Here is an 18587-nt window from a genome sequence, read left to right as displayed (position 1 = left end):
GATTCAATGGCTGGCTCTTCTGATGTTATTTAACTACAAACCCCAGCATTCTCTATCAGTCAGTGGCTGAAGGTAAAATATCCTCTATCCCTCTGAAGTCCCATATAAAGGCACACACTAAGGGAGACTATATGGCAGCTCCCTTACAAAATAAAAGAACTTTGTGTGCATGCATTAGCCTATGACTTTATCCTGTAGTATTATCCTTGTATTTTTTTCACAGCATCCATTTAGTTTCTAATAAAATGTATTTTCATAAATATATCAAAATCCGTCATCTGTGTATGTTTGTTTATATGTTTTATATTTGCTTTTCATATGGTTGTCTGCTTTCTGCTGAAGAACTGACTTGATTCCTGTAAAGCCTACAAGAAAATAGATAAGGGAACTAATGTGAGCACCCAACATTTACAGGGTTATATATACAGTATATATACAGAATGATAACCTGTGATAGATTTCTTTCAAGGGTAACAACATGACAGCTCCCATCCATATAAATAAATAGAAACATACATAGCCCATATGCCTTCATGCTGTACCATCTAAGGAAAACAATATCTTGGCTGCAACCCTCGTCCTTAAATACAAAGGTGCACTCTTGTGCTTTCTATTAAATGGAAGCTAAAAAGCTCATCTTGATTATCCTTTATGTATATAGCACATTGATACAAAAGGTATATTTTCCCCTTGACCATTTTATTCAGCTGAACCTAAAATAACATTCCCACTTCTGATGAGTTGGCTTTGTCTGCCCTCACCGCAGTGTAATCTCCTGTGTACATGACACACTTCAACCAAGACTCTCACGTTAATATATTAATAAACAAACCTACCGCACAACCCAGAACCCTCCACATCTTCGTCTTACATCTTTTTAGAAAAGAAATGATGGTTCTCCATCTCCTACCCTATGCTTTATCATTATACTCCACCTTGTTTTATTTATTAACAAAATAAAGAATACATCTGGCAACCCTCTGGGGTAGTTCAGCAGTTGAGTCTACTGGCCAGACAGAAACGTGGTCAGTTGCATTATTTACTGTGTCTGCAAATATCATAGAGCATATAGGAAATAAGGGATGAATACAATCAATGAATCATACACTGCTCCTTCACCGACCCATTGGACGTGGACCACATCACCGTGACATGTGTTCCTTTTCCCAACAGCATATTCATGCTAGTCCTACATGTCTAAATAAACTGTTGACTTAGTCTGAAGGGACCCAGTGGGCAGATTGTATTATTCCATGAATGTTTATTTATTTGAAGATTGCCTGTACTTTGAAGAAGAAACAAGAAGATTGGAAGACTGCCTGTACTTTCTTGAAGAAAAAACAAATATTTGAAGATTGCCGGCACCTTCTTGAAGAAGAAACAAAAAGATTTAAAGAAAGCCTGTACCTTCTTGGAGAAGAAACAAAAATCTATGGATTGGCTGTACCTTCTTGAAGAAGAAACAAGAAGATCTGAAGATTGCCTGTACCTCCTTGAAGAAGAAACAAGAAGATCTGAAGATTGCCTGTACCTTTTTGAAGAAGAAACGAGAAGAGCTGATGATTGCCTGTACCTTCTTGAAAAAGAAACAAGAAGATCTGAAGATTGTATGTACCGCTTTGAAGAAGAATCAAGAAGATCTGATGATTGCCTGTAGTTTATTGAAGAAGAAACAAGAAGGTTGCCTGTACCTTCTTGAAGAAGAAACAGGAAGATCTGAAGATTGCCTGTACCTTCTTGAAGAAGAAACAAGATCTGAAGGTTGTATGTACCACTTTGAAGAAGAATCAAGAAGATCTGAAGATTGCCTGTAGCTTATTGAAGCAGAAACAAGAAGATCTGAAGATTGCTTGTACCTTCTTGAAGAAGAAACCAGAAGATGTAAGCCATCCTCTACACATGGATGTTTCCATTTGCCTCCAGCTATTGTAAAACTTCATTGCCCAGAAGGTGGGACATATAATTCTACAATAGCTAAGGGAACAAGGCTGGACCTTCATGACACAAACAAAGTAATACACCATAAGCTAATGATGCTTCGGCATTACCTTCCTTGTCTGCTGATAGTGTAGCTGAAGGCAAACACCTTATTGGTAGCTATTGGTTACTGCACTTTAGTTTGTTCCTTTTACTACTTATGGGGTATAATGCTTAGAAGTCATTGATGAAAATACTGGATGAGCCCAGTTAGCCAATATTTTGGCTAGATAGTTAGAACAGAAAGCTCAGTGACACTAAGTGGTAGGGATTATTGGCAGGGGCTACATTAGGAACAATGCCAAACTTGCTTCTGCTTCATAACAAAGGGGAAGTTGGCATGGAAATCTGAGCAAAAGACGTCACTTGCATAGTGAACTGAGGGCCAAGTCAAGACTCCATGACCATAATATCCATGTTTTGGTTTGACATACAAGGTAAAGGAGATACGTAACCTTAGTAGAGTGCTTCCCAAACTGTGGTGCTGCCCCCTTGGGGGGCACAAAGTTTTGGCTATGGCAGCCCTGTTGCCATTTGATGTATATGTAGTTATTTATTGTCTTGAAGGATAATCATAGTGAAACTGTTGGGGTGGTCCCACATTTGCTGACTTAGTAGTATGGCTAACTGGTTGAAACAACAGTGTTTTCATAGATGTGCAACCTTGGTATGACCTAAGAGATACGAAGTCCAAATGTTACCCGTAACAAGGAGGCTTAAACCAAAATAGCCTGAAAACCATTGCTCTAGATTGTTTGCCTCAAGCATAGTTATTGGGACCTACAAATAGAGAGACACTAATGGTGGGCTGCAACAGATTGAGACACTGTATGGTATTCAATAGTCTATGATTTGCTTTACAAACGTAACGTACCCAATGGATATTCTCCTCAATGATACAGCCCTATCATCTGTTGTGTTTCACAAAAAGCTGAGGTTCATCCTCATTGGTTTACTGATATCTGCATCTAGCAGAAGGGGTTACTGGGCATGATGGTGTATAACCTGCTCATCCTTTATTCAAGTCCCATTATTTGAAAGTTATTATTTCAATAAGTAAAGGGCTCATTTGGGAGCAAACTCAATCATCTAAACCTTGACAGCCACTATTCATAGACATTAATTTTCAAATTCTCTTCTGTTTAGCGAGATACTCCAGGGTCTTCAGGCCTGAAGGAACTGCCCTCATGACACTTCAATGTCCTTTCTTGAGGCAAGAACAGCAGCCCAGTATGATGTTAAAGCTCTAGGAACCCTGGAAAAATGAATTGAATTAACTATTTCCTTCAGAAGACCTTGATATTGCCGCAATTATTTTACAAACAATCATAGAGAATCGAAGAAAGGCAGGAACTATTTTACTGTATGTTTGACTGCATGTGAATATAAATTATATTTTTCAGAGAAGCGAAAGTGATGTATTGCCTCTTATGTTAAAATATAATTTATTTTTCCACAATGTTGTGGGGCTTCTTTGAGTTATTTAAAATGAGGTGTCTGGGAGATGTTTAGTTAAAGTTGATTTACATTTATTCTGAAATCTGAATTTTTTTGCTGGCATACTTTATGGTAAACATGGGTCTACTTTCTTCCAGTAGTGTGATTCTATCCCAGTCTGAAAAAACCTCAATGGCTGGAAAAAAAAACATTTGAGCTCAATTAAAAAACCTTGAATCCTCATGGCTGGTTTAAAAATGCTCTCATGTTCTACACCAGTGGTTGCTGGACTTTTTTTTAGTTCAAGCCCCTCTAGTTCAAGCCCCTATAGTTCAAGCCTCCATGCTGATAACCAGGTTTCAGATATAGGAAAACATCAGTGTATTTGTTCAGACATAGCTCCATGAATGTCTGGGACAAGAAATCAGAGTTGGACTAGGCCAGCAGGACACTGGGGAAAAAAACAGATGGGCCCTAACGGCCCAGACCCGCTCCCCAAACTCCCCATTGGCCCTGATCTCCTTGTGTCTTGAAGGACAAAAAGGTAAGGGCAGGGGGTCATTGGAGGGGGATTACACTTGGGGCGGGGGTGGTTGTAGGGGCCCCTTACAAGGCAACCTGGTGGACCCTGGAGCCCTAGTCCAACGATTCATCAAATTCACTATTAATCCAAATATCACACTAAATGGCCTTCAAGCTGAGCATTCAGGTGTACCTAGAAGAGCAAATGGACATGTTCCCAATATCTCACCCTAAATGACCTTCAGACTGAGCCTTCATGTCACTGATACTAGCCAATGAGGGGGACAGCTCCATAATTTGGCAACTACTCTTAATAGTTCTCGTCCAATCAGAGAAAAGTGCTGGCCATCAGCCCAGCATAAAGGAGACACTTATCCCCATATACAATAAAAGGCACTAAGTTTGCCCAGGAGCAGTAACCCATAGCAACCAATTTAAATGCACCTTTGGTATGATGAAGAGAGGGCTATTCTGAGACAATTTGAAATAGTTTTTCAGTTTTTATTATTTGTGGTTTTTGAGTTACCTAGGGGCAGATTTATCAAAGTGTGAATTTAGATCTCACCACAGAAACACTCACTCCCTTTCTATTCATATCTATGGGATTTTTTAAAGCACGTTTATCAAATGGTGAATTCCATTGGTAAATTTGATTCTAATCCCATAGGGTTAAATAGAAAATGAGGTTTTTTTGTGGTGAGTTCTAATCTCACACTTTGATAAATCTTCCCCTTCAGCATACAGAATTTTTAGCAATATGGTAGCTAAGGTCCAAATTCCCCTAGCAACCATGCATTGATTTGAATAAGAGACTGGAATATGAATAGGAGAGGCCTGAATAGAAAGAAGAGGAATAAAAAGCAGCAATAACAATACATTTGTAGCCTTACAGAGCATTTGTTTTTAGATGGGGTAAGCGACCCTCATTTAGAAGAAAAAGGCAAATAATTCAAAAAGCATAAAAAATAAAAATTGAAAGCCAATTGAAAAGTTGCTTAGAATTAGCCATTCTTTAACATACTGAAAGGTAAACCACCCATTCAAGCCAGTTAGAGATTTGGAAGAATGCCTATTGCCTATTGGCCTGTGTCTACATGCGCTTGAACATCTGAAACACAAGCTAAAAGTAAATTCGGGTGAGATATATGGTCAATATATGGTCATTTATATATAGATTCTTAGAACTGTCAGAATCCCCAATGTTTTCCCTCTATTTATAGCCTTCTTATGATCTAAGGCAGGGGTCCCCAACCTTATTAAACCGTGAGCCACATTCAAATATAAAAAGAGTTGGGGAGCAACACAAGCATGAAAAAGTCCCTTGGGGTGCCAAATAAGGGCTGTGATGGGCTATTTGGTTGCCCCTATGTGGAGTGTAGCCTACTTGGCACTATACTTAGTTTTTATGCAATTAAAACTTGCCTCCAAGCCTGGAATTCAAAAATAATCACGTGCTTTGAGGACCCTGGGAGCAACATCCAAAGGGTTGGAGAGCAACATGTTACTCACGAGCTACTGGTTGGGGATCACTGATCTAAGGGGAGCCCTGACTAAAGGCTTGAACCTCCAAAGGGACCCTGAACTGAAACTGTCAGACAACCCCTATAATAAGAGTTTGTGCAGAAATCATGTGTCTCTCGAGGTGAGGATGAAAGGATTTCTTAAATATTAGAAATACAAATAAATAAAATAGAAAATAGCGTGCTTTGTTTTATGGTTATATTTATTCCCCGATTTATTCAACAAAGCTTCAAATAACTCTGTTTTCTAAAACGCGTCCCCACAAATGAAGTGCAAAGCGCTCGGAGAGAGAGACGGTGTTTTCCCTCGCAGGCACAATGCAAATTTCTTCTCCTAATGACAATCTCACCCCGGCATAATCTCACTTATTTAATTTTCACATCAGGTGCTTCCACACAGCAACAAAATCACTCCCCAGAGGTGCATTTTAACAAGCCCTTTAAATGTCATTTTTCCACACTTCAATCCGCGCTCTTTAATGATTAGAAAAGCCGACAGTTGCAGTGGCAGCGATGAAATGTGGGATTCTTTCTCCGCAGCTGGTTCCCTGGCCCCCATTCTGTAGATAAAGCCTGGAACGTTATCCAGCTCTAGGGACAGGCAGTAATCTGCTCACAAAGTGCCAACTTTTTACTGCTTGACTGGCTACAACCTTCCTTATCTGTCTCTCTATCTACAACTCCTACAAGAAACCAGCAGAAGGAATGGGATGTCCTAACAGTGATCCCCAACCAGTGGCTCGTGGGTAACATGTTGCTCATTTTCATCTTGGATGTTGCTCTCAAAGCAGGTGATTATTTTTGAATTTCTGGCTTGGAGGCAAGTTTTGGTTGTATAAAAACAAGATCTACTGCTAAACAGAACCTCCTGTAGGCTGCCAGTCCACATGGGATCTACCAATAGCCAATCACAGCCCAGAATGCCCATATTCATTCTAATAGTGTCCCTTTAATAGAGACTTGGAAGTTACCCAGTACAAAATTATTTAAACTTGATAAAAATTAGTTCTGTGTACAAATCAGAAGCCAAAGAACACCAAAAGCATCAAACCGATCCAGTCACACCGCTATCAGGCACAGGTAGAGCATGTAATACGGGCAAAATCGAAAGAAACTAGAACTGCACTAGGGATGTAGCGAATGTCGGAAAAAAAGTTCGCGAACATATTCGCGAACTTGCGCAAAAACGCGAGCGGTTCGCGAACGGTTCGCGAACCCCATAGACTTCAATGGGAAGGCGAACTTTAACATCTAAAAAAAAAATTTCTGGCCAGAAAAATGATTTTAAAGTTGTTTAAAGGGTGCAACGACCTGGACAGTGGCATGCCAGAGGGGATCAAGGGCAAAAATGTATCTGAAAAATCTGCCTGTGTGTGCTTGGAAGAGATAGTGTAGGGGGAGAGCTGTTAGTGATTTCAGGGACAGATGATAGTAAGTTTGCTGGCTAGTAATCTGCTTGATACTGCTCTGTATTGGAGGGACAGAAGTCTGCAGGGATTTGAGGGACATTTTAGCTTAGGTAGCTTTGCTGGCTAGTAATCTACTGTTCTCTTTAAACAACTGCCATACGTTGACCTTGTAGGCATTGTTTGCCCAGTTTTTTTGGACGCAGCCACTGAAGCACAGTTGCCAGAAAAAATATGCCATATAAATGCTGAAAATAGTCATTTTTCGCCATACGTTGACCTTGTAGACATTGTTTGCCCAGTTTTTTTGGTTGCAGCCACTGAAGCACAGTTGCCAGAAAAAATATGCCATATAAATGCTGAAAATAGTCATTTTTCGCCATACGTTGACCTTGTAGACATTGTTTGCCCAGTTTTTTTGGTTGCAGCCACTGAAGCACAGTTGCCAGAAAAAATATGCCATATAAATGCTGAAAATAGTCATTTTTTGCCATACGTTGACCTTGTAGGCATTGTTTGCCCAGTTTTTTTGGTCGCAGCCACTGAAGCACAGTTGCCAGAAAAAATATGCCATATAAATGCTGAAAATAGTCATTTTTTGCCATATACGTTGAGTCAACGTATGGCAAAAAATGACTATTTTCAGCATTTATATGGCATATTTTTTCTGGCCTCTGTGCTTCAGTGGCTGCGGCCAAAAAAACTGGGCAAACAATGCCTACAAGGTCAACGTCGTTAAAATATATTATGGCTGCTTGAAAAAAGTCACTCCGGTGTTTTTTCTGGAGACGGTAATATTATGGATATTTAGACAGAATGTGAACAAGGTCACACAGCTAGATGGCGGGTTGAAGAAAACAGTGTGCAAATAATGCCTACAAGGTCAACGTATACACTACTACAGCGGTGGATACGGATTACGTAAAATATATTATGGCTGCTTGAAAAAAGTCACTCCGGTGTTTTTTCTGGAGACGGTAATATTATGGATATTTAGACAGAATGTGAACAAGGTCACACAGCTAGATGGCGGGTTGAAGAAAACACTGTGCAAATAATGCCTACAAGGTCAACGTATACACTACTACAGCGGTGGATACGGATTACGTAAAATATATTATGGCTGCTTGAAAAAAGTCACTCCGGTGTTTTTTCTGGAGACGGTAATATTATGGATATTTAGACAGAATGTGAACAAGGTCACACAGCTAGATGGCGGGTTGAAGAAAACACTGTGCAAATAATGCCTACAAGGTCAACGTATACACTACTACAGCGGTGGATACGGATTACGTAAAATATATTATGGCTGCTTGAAAAAAGTCACTCCGGTGTTTTTTCTGGAGACGGTAATATTATGGATATTTAGACAGAATGTGAACAAGGTCACACAGCTAGATGGCGGGTTGAAGAAAACACTGTGCAAATAATGCCTACAAGGTCAACGTATACACTACTACAGCGGTGGATACGGATTACGTAAAATATATTATGGCTGCTTGAAAAAAGTCACTCCGGTGTTTTTTCTGGAGACGGTAATATTATGGATATTTAGACAGAATGTGAACAAGGTCACACAGCTAGATGGCGGGTTGAAGAAAACACTGTGCAAATAATGCCTACAAGGTCAACGTATACACTACTACAGCGGTGGATACGGATTACGTAAAATATATTATGGCTGCTTGAAAAAAGTCACTCCGGTGTTTTTTCTGGAGACGGTAATATTATGGATATTTAGACAGAATGTGAACAAGGTCACACAGCTAGATGGCGGGTTGAAGAAAACACTGTGCAAATAATGCCTACAAGGTCAACGTATACACTACTACAGCGGTGGATACGGATTACGTAAAATATATTATGGCTGCTTGAAAAAAGTCACTCCGGTGTTTTTTCTGGAGACGGTAATATTATGGATATTTAGACAGAATGTGAACAAGGTCACACAGCTAGATGGCGGGTTGAAGAAAACACTGTGCAAATAATGCCTACAAGGTCAACGTATACACTACTACAGCGGTGGATACGGATTACGTAAAATATATTATGGCTGCTTGAAAAAAGTCACTCCGGTGTTTTTTCTGGAGACGGTAATATTATGGATATTTAGACAGAATGTGAACAAGGTCACACAGCTAGATGGCGGGTTGAAGAAAACACTGTGCAAATAATGCCTACAAGGTCAACGTATACACTACTACAGCGGTGGATACGGATTACGTAAAATATATTATGGCTGCTTGAAAAAAGTCACTCCGGTGTTTTTTCTGGAGACGGTAATATTATGGATATTTAGACAGAATGTGAACAAGGTCACACAGCTAGATGGCGGGTTGAAGAAAACACTGTGCAAATAATGCCTACAAGGTCAACGTATACACTACTACAGCGGTGGATACGGATTACGTAAAATATATTATGGCTGCTTGAAAAAAGTCACTCCGGTGTTTTTTCTGGAGACGGTAATATTATGGATATTTAGACAGAATGTGAACAAGGTCACACAGCTAGATGGCAGTTGGTTGAATAACACACTGGGCAAATAATGCCTACAGGGCAAATAATGCCTAAAAGGTCAACTTATACACTACTACAGCGGTAGTAAAATAAAAAAAGTAAAATAAAAAAAAAATGAATATTAAAAAAAAAAATTAAAGTTGGTGCTGCTGAACTACTAGGAGCAGCAGATTAGCACACCAGTCCCACTCCCCAACACTGCTAGACTAATAGCACTGGGCTCTTATAGTAGTAGTAGTAGTAGTAGTAAAACAACAAAAAAATAAATAAAAGCAGTCCTTACAAGGACTACTGTTATTGCAGCAGTCAGCAGATGAGATCAGAAGCAGGACAGCTGCCCACTGCAGCTACATACAGAGCACTGCAGTAGAAGGTAGATTACTAGCCAGCAAAGCTACCTAAGCTTAAATGTCCCTCAAACCCCTGCAGACTTCTGTCCCTCCAATAACAGAGCAGTATCAAAACGATTACTAGCCAGCAAACTTTCAACTGTCCCTGAAATCACTAACAGGCAGCAGCTCTCTCCCTACACTATCTCTTCAGCACACACAGGCAGAGTGAAAAAACGCTGCAGGGCTTCGGTTTTTATAGGGAAGGGGAGTGGTCCAGGGGAGAGCTTCCTGATTGGCTGCCATGTACCTGCTGGTCTGGGGTGAGAGGGCAAAAAAAGCGCCAACAATGGCGAACCCAAAATGGCGAACGTCGCGCGACGTTCGCGAACTTCCGGCGAGCGCGAACACCCGATGTTCGCGCGAACAAGTTCGCCGGCGAACAGTTCGCGACATCTCTAAACTGCACCTCCTCCATGGAAGATATGTTAAAATCTTTAATTTCAGGCCATTAAAAGCATGGGACAGAAAGTACAGAAACCATGTTGCCAGACGCATTTCAGACCTCGCCTTAGGTCCGAAACGCATCAGGTAACGGGGTTCTTGTTATTTCATGACGCATTTATGACCTCAGTTATGATAAAAGTGATACTGACACTAAAAAGTATTGTTCAAAATATTAATGTACATCAAAAGTTACCTATAGTTGATTGTTTTTCACTGACAGGGCTGTTTTTGTAAGTAATTGTTACTTGAAGTTCCTAAACCTGACTGTTTAGCCAACCTGACTGTCCCTTCTCAACATGTCACTTAGGGGCACATTTACCTAGGGTAAAATATCGAGGGTTAATTAACCCTCGATATTCGACTGCTGAATTAAAATCCTTCGACTTCGAATATTGAAGTCGAAGGATTTAACGCAATTCGTTCGATCGAACGATTAAATCCTTCGGACCAAACGATTCGAAGGATTTTAATCCATCGATCGAAGGATTATCCTTCGATCAGAAAAGTGTTAGCAAGCCTATGGGGTTGAAGAAATTTTTAAAGAGACAGTACTTCGATTATCGAATGGTTGAATATTCGAACGATTTTTAGTTCGAATCGTTCGATTCGAAGTCGAAGTAGCCGATTAGATGGTCGAAGTAGCCAAAAAAAACATTCGAAAATCAAACAATTTTTCCTCTATTCCTTCACTCGAACTTGGTGAATGGGCCCCCAAGAGTTTCTAATGCTACAGACTTCTGAAGCTCAAATATGGCAGCCCCCTCAGAGAGGAGCATGGGGGGTCAGATGGGTAATGTAAAAGCATCTTTAAATAATTTTATGGCAAAATTATAAATAGCATGCTAAGACAATATTATAATAGCTGTTAAAAAGGTTTAATTTCTGGTGTAAGTATCTCTTTAAGGACCTGCAGTTTGAAATGCATCAGGTAACGTGGTTCTTGTTCTTTCCTGATGCATTTCTGACATCAGGTCCTGAGGTTTGAAATGCATCAGGTGACATGGTTCTTGTTCTTTCCATACTTTCTTGTTCCATGCTTTTAATGGCCAGAAATAAAAGCTGAAGTTTTAATATTTCTTCCACTTAGGTGTGGTTCAGTTTATTGGCTACAGAACCCATGAATTGCTACTGAAGGAACAAAGCACAAAATGCATCAGTCAGCATGCATAAACGTGTCGAGGATATCAAGTATGGTAAAATATAAAACAACCCCAAATGCACAGACTGCAGCAATCATGTTACACAGATCATGCATTACTGGATAAAGAATACATTGTTACAGAATGGATCACCTGGTACAAAACGCGCCACAGCACGCTTCAGCGTTTTGCACAGAAATGTCTCACTGGAGACACAAAGTTCAGCCCAAATAAAACTGCATAGGAAATACCTATAACGCTTAGCATATAGACTTCAAAATTACTCTTACAGCAGTGATCACCTGGCACAGAATGTGATATAAAAAAATAATACTTTATTGTTCACTTGATTTTATGTCCCTTTAAACCGAAATGCATTTAACTTTCCTCTAAATGACATTGTTCTGCTATTAATAGTATCATCATCACACCTCTGAAATATGTAAATGCTAAACTATATTTAGTACAACGTGCATCATTATTCAGCAAAATGCTTCCCTTGGCATCAAATGCAGCACAGTACAAAATGCGTCACAGTACAAAATGCAGCACAGTACAAAATGCGTCACAGTACAAAATGCAGCACAGTACAAAATGCGTCACAGTACAAAATGCAGCACAGTACAAAATGCGTCACAGTACAAAATGCAGCACAGTACAAAATGCAGCACAGTACAAAATGCAGCACAGTACAAAATGCGTCACAGTACAAAATGCAGCACAGTACAAAATGCGTCACAGTACAAAATGCAGCACAGTACAAAATGCGTCACAGTGCAAAATGCAGCACAGTACAAAATGCGTCACAGTACAAAATGCAGCACAGTACAAAATGCGTCACAGTACAAAACGCGTCACAGTACAAAATGCGTCACAGTACAAAATGCGTCACACAGCTAGAAATACTCACTTGCAACAACCTGCAACACTTGCTGCAAAATGATTCATTCTGGACAAAAAGACAACATTTTAAAAGCACTTGAATCCATTTGCACAGAATGCATCACTTTGAGCAGAACTTATACTTGTTCCAAAGTTTTTAACAATATACATTTTTGAATAGAAAGATGAGGAATAAAAAGTAGCGATAACAATACATTTGTAGCCTTACAGAGCATTTGTTTTTTTTTAAGCTGGGGTCAGTGACCCTCTTTGGAAAGCTGGAAAGAGTCAGAAGAAAATGGCAAATAATTCAAAAACTATAGAAAAGAAAATATGAAGGCCAATTAAAAAGTTGCTTCGAATTAGCCATTCTATAACAGACTTAGGGGCATATTTATCAAGGGTTGAATTTCGAATTGAAAAAAAGTCGAAATTCAAATTCAAAAAGACCAACCAAAATTAAGTTTTTTTTGGTTGAATAGGTCAGTTTTCGATCGAATAGGCCCATATTCAAACTGTACGAAACGAAGGAATATTGCATTCGATCGAATTCGATTCAAAGTTTTTCCCAAAAAAAAAACAATTGACTCCATATATGTTCTAGGAGGTCCCCTATAGGCTAAAACAGCAATTCAGCAGGTTTTAGATGGCGAATGGTTGAAGTCAAATTTTTAAAGAGACAGTACATGATAAATTTCGATATTCAAATTTTTTTCTATTTTGGACTATTCCCTAGTCGAAGTACACAAAAAATTGCTCAAAATTCGAATTAGAAAATTCACGTCGACCTTTGATAAATCTGGCCCTCAAAGTTAACTTGGAGGTGAACCACCTCTAATTCTAAGTAAAAAAGCACACTTGCATACAATGCATACTTGTTACAAAATTGACAATTTTTCACAAAATACAACACTTTGACCAGTTTAAAAGGGACACTGTCTTGGGGAAAAATATATTTTTCAAAATGAATCAGTTAATAGTGCTGCTCCAGCAGAATTCTGCACTGAAATCCATTTCTCAAAAGAGCAAACAGATTTTTTTATATTCAATTTTGAAATCTGACATGGGGCTAGACATTTTGTCAATTTCCCAGCTGACCCCAGTCATGTGACTTGTGCTCTGATAAACTTCAATCACTCTTTACTGCTGTACTGCAAGTTGGAGTCATATCACCCCCCCCCCCCCCCAGCAGCCAAACAACAGAACAATGGGAAGGTAACCAGATAGCAGCTCCCTAACACAAGATAACAGCTGCCTGGTAGATCTAAGAACAACACTCAATAGTAAAAATCCAGGTCCCACTGAGACACATTCAGTTACATTGAGTAGGAAAAACAGCAGCCTGCCAGAAAGCATTTCTCTCCTAAAGTGCAGGCACAAGTCACATGACCAGGGGCAGCTGGGAAATTGACAATATGTCTAGCCCCATGTCAGATTTCAAAATTGAATAAAAAAAAATCTGTTTGCTCTTTTGAGAAATGAATTTCAGTGCAGAATTCTGCTGGAGCAGCACTATAATATTAACTGATGCGTTTTGGAAAAAAAACATGTTTTCTGATGACAGGATCCCTTTAAAGCTTAATGTGGCAACTTGGGCAGAATGTATGACTTGGCACATCTGATACAAAATGGAACATTGCGCAGAGAAATACAACAGTAGCAGAAATACGTGGTGTGGCACTCGATTTAAAGAGAAATGCACCACAGTGAATACACGTGAAGACAAAACGGACTACTTTGCACAGAATACAGAAATGCCTCACTTCGTACAGAATAAACCCTTTATAAATAAATGGGCCGCCTCGGGCAAAGCGCAACACTCTGCACAAAACGCGTCTGACTTAAAATGAAATTCAGTTTATAATACACACAGAACTATTTACAGAAATATCGCTGAAAGGCATTTGGGGTTATTAACAGATTTGTTTTATATCAGAGAGAGAGGGGGAGTTACAGTTCCATTTACCAGGCTGGCCCCCCGCGCAAGGTAATGTATCTTAAATGGCTGCAAATAAAGACGTAGGGCTGAGAACAAAGGCAGATTGTTGCTAAAAGCTGCAAATCACACAGTGAAATGAAACATTTGGAGCTGTTTGTGGCTTTCAGGAGCCGTTACCACTGGGCTCTTTCCATTGACTCGGCTTGAGAACAAGATTTATTCCAAGTTATTCTCTAGCGCATTTAGCCTGATCCCTAATGTCATCAGAACTCAGGGAAGGCTTTTTGCTTTTATACCAACCCACATTCAGCTCCTGTTTCATTAGTCAGCCCCGTGCAGCCTCCCTACAAATGCAGATCATTGACTTGGACATAACACACCAGTAAAGGAGCATTAAGTCAATCCGCTGAAAGCAGGAGAATTTCATAAAACTCCGAGGTTTTATTTACAGGAGCACAAAGCATTACTGACCTTCAGCAGAACCAATGGGAATGACTTTATTGAGAGTCCATTCTACACATATGAGTCTGCTGAAAAATATACATTTCTCTTATTCTTATCCATCTACTATAGATGAGCGAATTTATTAGCCACCTATGGATTTATGGCGAAATTCAGAATTTCACCGTGTCCAAATGTTTTCACGAATCTGCGGTGGTAACTTTTTTTTTTCCACAAAAAAAAAAACGCCTACTGCCTTTAATACATTTGGAGAAAAAGTCACCATAAAAAAAAAAATGTTGTTGGCTTTAACGGATTAGGAGAAAAAAGTTGCTATAAGAAAAAACACCCTTTAACTTTAATGCATTAGGACAAAAAAAAGTCGCCATAAGAAAAAACGCCCTTTAACTTTAATGCATTAGGTCTAAAAAGTCGCCATAAGAAAAAAGACCATTGACTTTAATGCATTAGGTCTAAAAAGTCGCCATAAGAAAAAAGACCATTGACTTTAATGCATTAGCACAAAAAAGTCACCATAAGAAAAAACGCTTGTTGACTTTAATGCATTAGGACAAAAAAGCTGCCATTAGAAAAAACGCCTGTTGACTTTAATGCATTAGGTCTAAAAAGTCGCCATAATAAAAAAACGCCCGTTGACTTTAAGGGTAAGGGCACATGGGCCGATACGGGGAGATTAGTCACCCCGGCGACAAATCTCCTCTTCTTCGGGGCGACAATTTACCCGACTTGCCTTCCCCTACTTTCCCGGCAGCTAGAATGAAAAGTCGCCAGTAGGTTGGCACTCGCATTGCTTCTTTTTACAAAGTCACCTAAAGTTGTCGCACTTTCCGAAGTCGCCCGAAGTTTCCTAATAAGGCAACTTCGGGCGACTTTGGAAAACGAAGCGCGCGAGTGCCATCCTGCTGGTGATTTTAGCTGCCGGGAAGGTGGGGGAAGGCAGTTCGGGTAGATTGTCGCCCCAAAGAAGAGGAGATTTGTTGCCGAGGCGACTAATCTCCCCGTATCTGCCCGTGTGCCTTTACCCTAATGTATTTGGACAAAAAAAGTCGCCATAAGAAAAAATGGCCATTGACTTTAATTCATTTGGAGCAGGAAAAATTGTCGAGGGCGTAAAAATGCTCAACACGTTTCACGAAATTTGGCCGTTTCGTGAATATTTTCGCAGTTTCGTGAATTTTTCAGGCAAAGCGAAATGGGACAGATTGGCTCATCACTATCGATCGCTTTCTAATCCAATGCAGCGCTAACATTGATAAGAAAGACGCAACAAAACGAAGGCAACGTGTTTAGACCAAGAAGCAAACTCACCCTCCGTTGAATGGGTTTTCTCCAGGGATGTAGTGGGTGCTGTCCTTCCCTATTAAGAACTTCACTCTACTGTAGAAGGAGTTCAGGTTCTGGTGCGGCCCGGGGGCCTGGGTCTCCTGGATGATGTCCAGAGGGTCCGGTGAGCCCAGACACAAAGAGTTGCTTTGACACGAATGCTGCAAACAACAATCCGGATCCATACAGTCCACCAAGCCGTCTATAGAAGAACAAAACAATGACTGATATATAATAATATATATATATATAATTAACTCAAAGATATGACTTTATCGATTTGTTACGTGTCCAGAACTGAGTTTTGTGCTTCTTCCCTTTATCACAAGTTAGTGGACCGAGTTTAAAGGGATTGTTCACCTTTAAATTAACTATTAGTAAGATGTAGAGAGGGATATTCTGAGACAATTTGCATTTGGTTTTCATTTTTTATTATTTGTAGTTTTTGACTTATTTAGCTTTTTATTCAGCAGCTCTCCAGTTTGTAACTTCAGCCATCTGGTTGCTAAGGGCCAAATTCCCCTAGCAACCAGGCATTGATCTGAATAAGAGACTGGAATATGAATAGGAGAGGGTGTGAAAGGAAAGATGAATAATAAAAAGTAGCATAACAAAACATTTGGAGCCATACAGAGCATTTGTTTCAGAAGTAGGGTCAGTGACCCCCTCATCTGAAAGATGGAAATAATGAGAAGAAAAATGCAAATAATTAAAAAGCTATGAAAATTAAATAATAAAGATCAATTGGAACGTTTAGAATTGGTACACTAGAATATGAATAGGAGAGGCCCTGAACAGAAAGATGAGCAAAAAAAGCCATAAAGAGCATTTGTTTTTAGATGGGGTCAGTGACCCCCATTTGAAAACTGGAAAGAGTCAGAAGAAGAAGACAAATAATTCAAAAACAATAAAAACTAAATAACGAAGACCAATTAAAAAATTGCTTACAACTTGCCATTCTGTGATATAATAAAAGTTAACTTATAGGTGAACTAGACTTTTTAAAAATGTCCTCCTTCTCCCCCTCAGTGACTTCTAATATCCTTATCATTTACAGCAGGGGGTACATTATCCCTTATAATACATGAGTGACACTCAGAGTTCCCTGTATAACTCAGCCTGCAGCCTTGTGTCTTTATATGGTCACAGAACAACCCCTCAGTGACTTCTAATATCCTTATCATTTACAGTAGGGGGTACATTATCCCTTATAATACATGAGTGATACTCAGAGTTCCCTGTATAACTCAGCCTGCAGCCTTGTGCCTTTATATGGTCACAGAACAACCCCTCAGTGACTTCTAATATCCTTATCATTTACAGTAGGGGGTACATTATCCCTTATAATACATGAGTGATACTCAGAGTTCCCTGTATAACTCAGCCTGCAGCCTTGTGTCTTTATATGGTCACAGAACAACCCCTCAGTGATTTCTAATATCCTTATCATTTACAGTAGGGGGTACATTATCCCTTATAATACATGAGTGATACTCAGAGTTCCCTGTATAACTCAGCCTGCAGCCTTGTGCCTTTATATGGTCCCAGAACAACCCCTCAGTGACTTCTAATATCCTTATCATTTACAGTAGGGGGTACATTATCCCTTATAATACATGAGTGATACTCAGAGTTCCCTGTATAACTCAGCCTGCAGCCTTGTGTCTTTATATGGTCACAGAACAACCCCTCAGTGACTTCTAATATCCTTATCATTTACAGTAGGGGGTACACTATCCCTTATAATACATGAGTGATACTCAGAGTTCCCTGTATAACTCAGCCTGCAGCCTTGTGCCTTTATATGGTCACAGAACAACCCCTCAGTGACTTCTAATATCCTTATCATTTACAGTAGGGGGTACATTATCCCTTATAATACATGAGTGATACTCAGAGTTCCCTGTATAACTCAGCCTGCAGCCTTGTGCCTTTATATGGTCACAGAACAACCCCTCAGTGACTTCTAATATCCTTATCATTTACAGTAGGGGGTACATTATCCCTTATAATACATGAGTGATACTCAGAGATCCCTGTATAACTCAGCCTGCAGCCTTGTGCCTTTATATGGTCACAGAACAACCCCTCAGTGACTTCTAATATCCTTATCATTTACAGTAGGGGGTACATTATCCCTTATAATACATTATATACTACAAGTGATAAAACCATAGCTGTGAGCCCATTTCTCCCAATCAAGCTGAAGTATCCAGCGAGTTGAATACAATCGAGTCCCAGTTCTCTGGCTCTTCATTTAGAGTCTTGGCTTTGGATTACAGATTCACTCAGCTAAAAAAGCAGAGAAAAGGTCCATATGGCTCTTTCCCCAATAACATCAGACTCAATGAGAGACAAGAGTTCTTTTCCCATCAGAAGGAAGTGAAACCCTGGAAGGCTTCCCTCTCGCTGGCACAGAACTCCACACACCGGATGGGAGATCTCAAGGGCACTTGGGAGAGGAATTAAGGAAACCTCCCAATATTCTGTTGATTTAGCGGCGCTGGCAAACGTTAATGAGGAATTCAACAGGGAAAGCTTGTTTCACAACGTTCCTCTAACAGATGGAAGAGAAAGTAACTGATGTCTTTTACAATTCAATGATATATATATATATATATGAG

General features: G+C 39.7%; 1 protein-coding gene across 5 annotated transcripts in view; it reads right to left on the bottom strand.

Moving 5' to 3' along the window:
• LOC108708803 (teneurin-4) overlaps positions 1–18587 on the bottom strand; it is an 878105-nt gene that overhangs the window by 62815 nt on the left and 796703 nt on the right. For all 5 annotated transcript variants that reach the window (XM_041582864.1, XM_041582866.1, XM_041582867.1 and 2 more), the window contains one exon: positions 15949–16165. In XM_041582864.1, coding sequence (XP_041438798.1) covers positions 15949–16165 — 217 coding nt within the window. The remainder of the gene's footprint in view (positions 1–15948; positions 16166–18587) is intronic.

Source organism: Xenopus laevis, chromosome 2L (genome assembly GCF_017654675.1).
Source record: "Xenopus laevis strain J_2021 chromosome 2L, Xenopus_laevis_v10.1, whole genome shotgun sequence".
Classification (NCBI taxonomy): Eukaryota; Metazoa; Chordata; class Amphibia; order Anura; family Pipidae; genus Xenopus; species Xenopus laevis.
The sequence above is the reverse complement of the archived record's forward strand: the minus strand, read 5'-3'. Positions and strand labels throughout refer to the sequence as shown.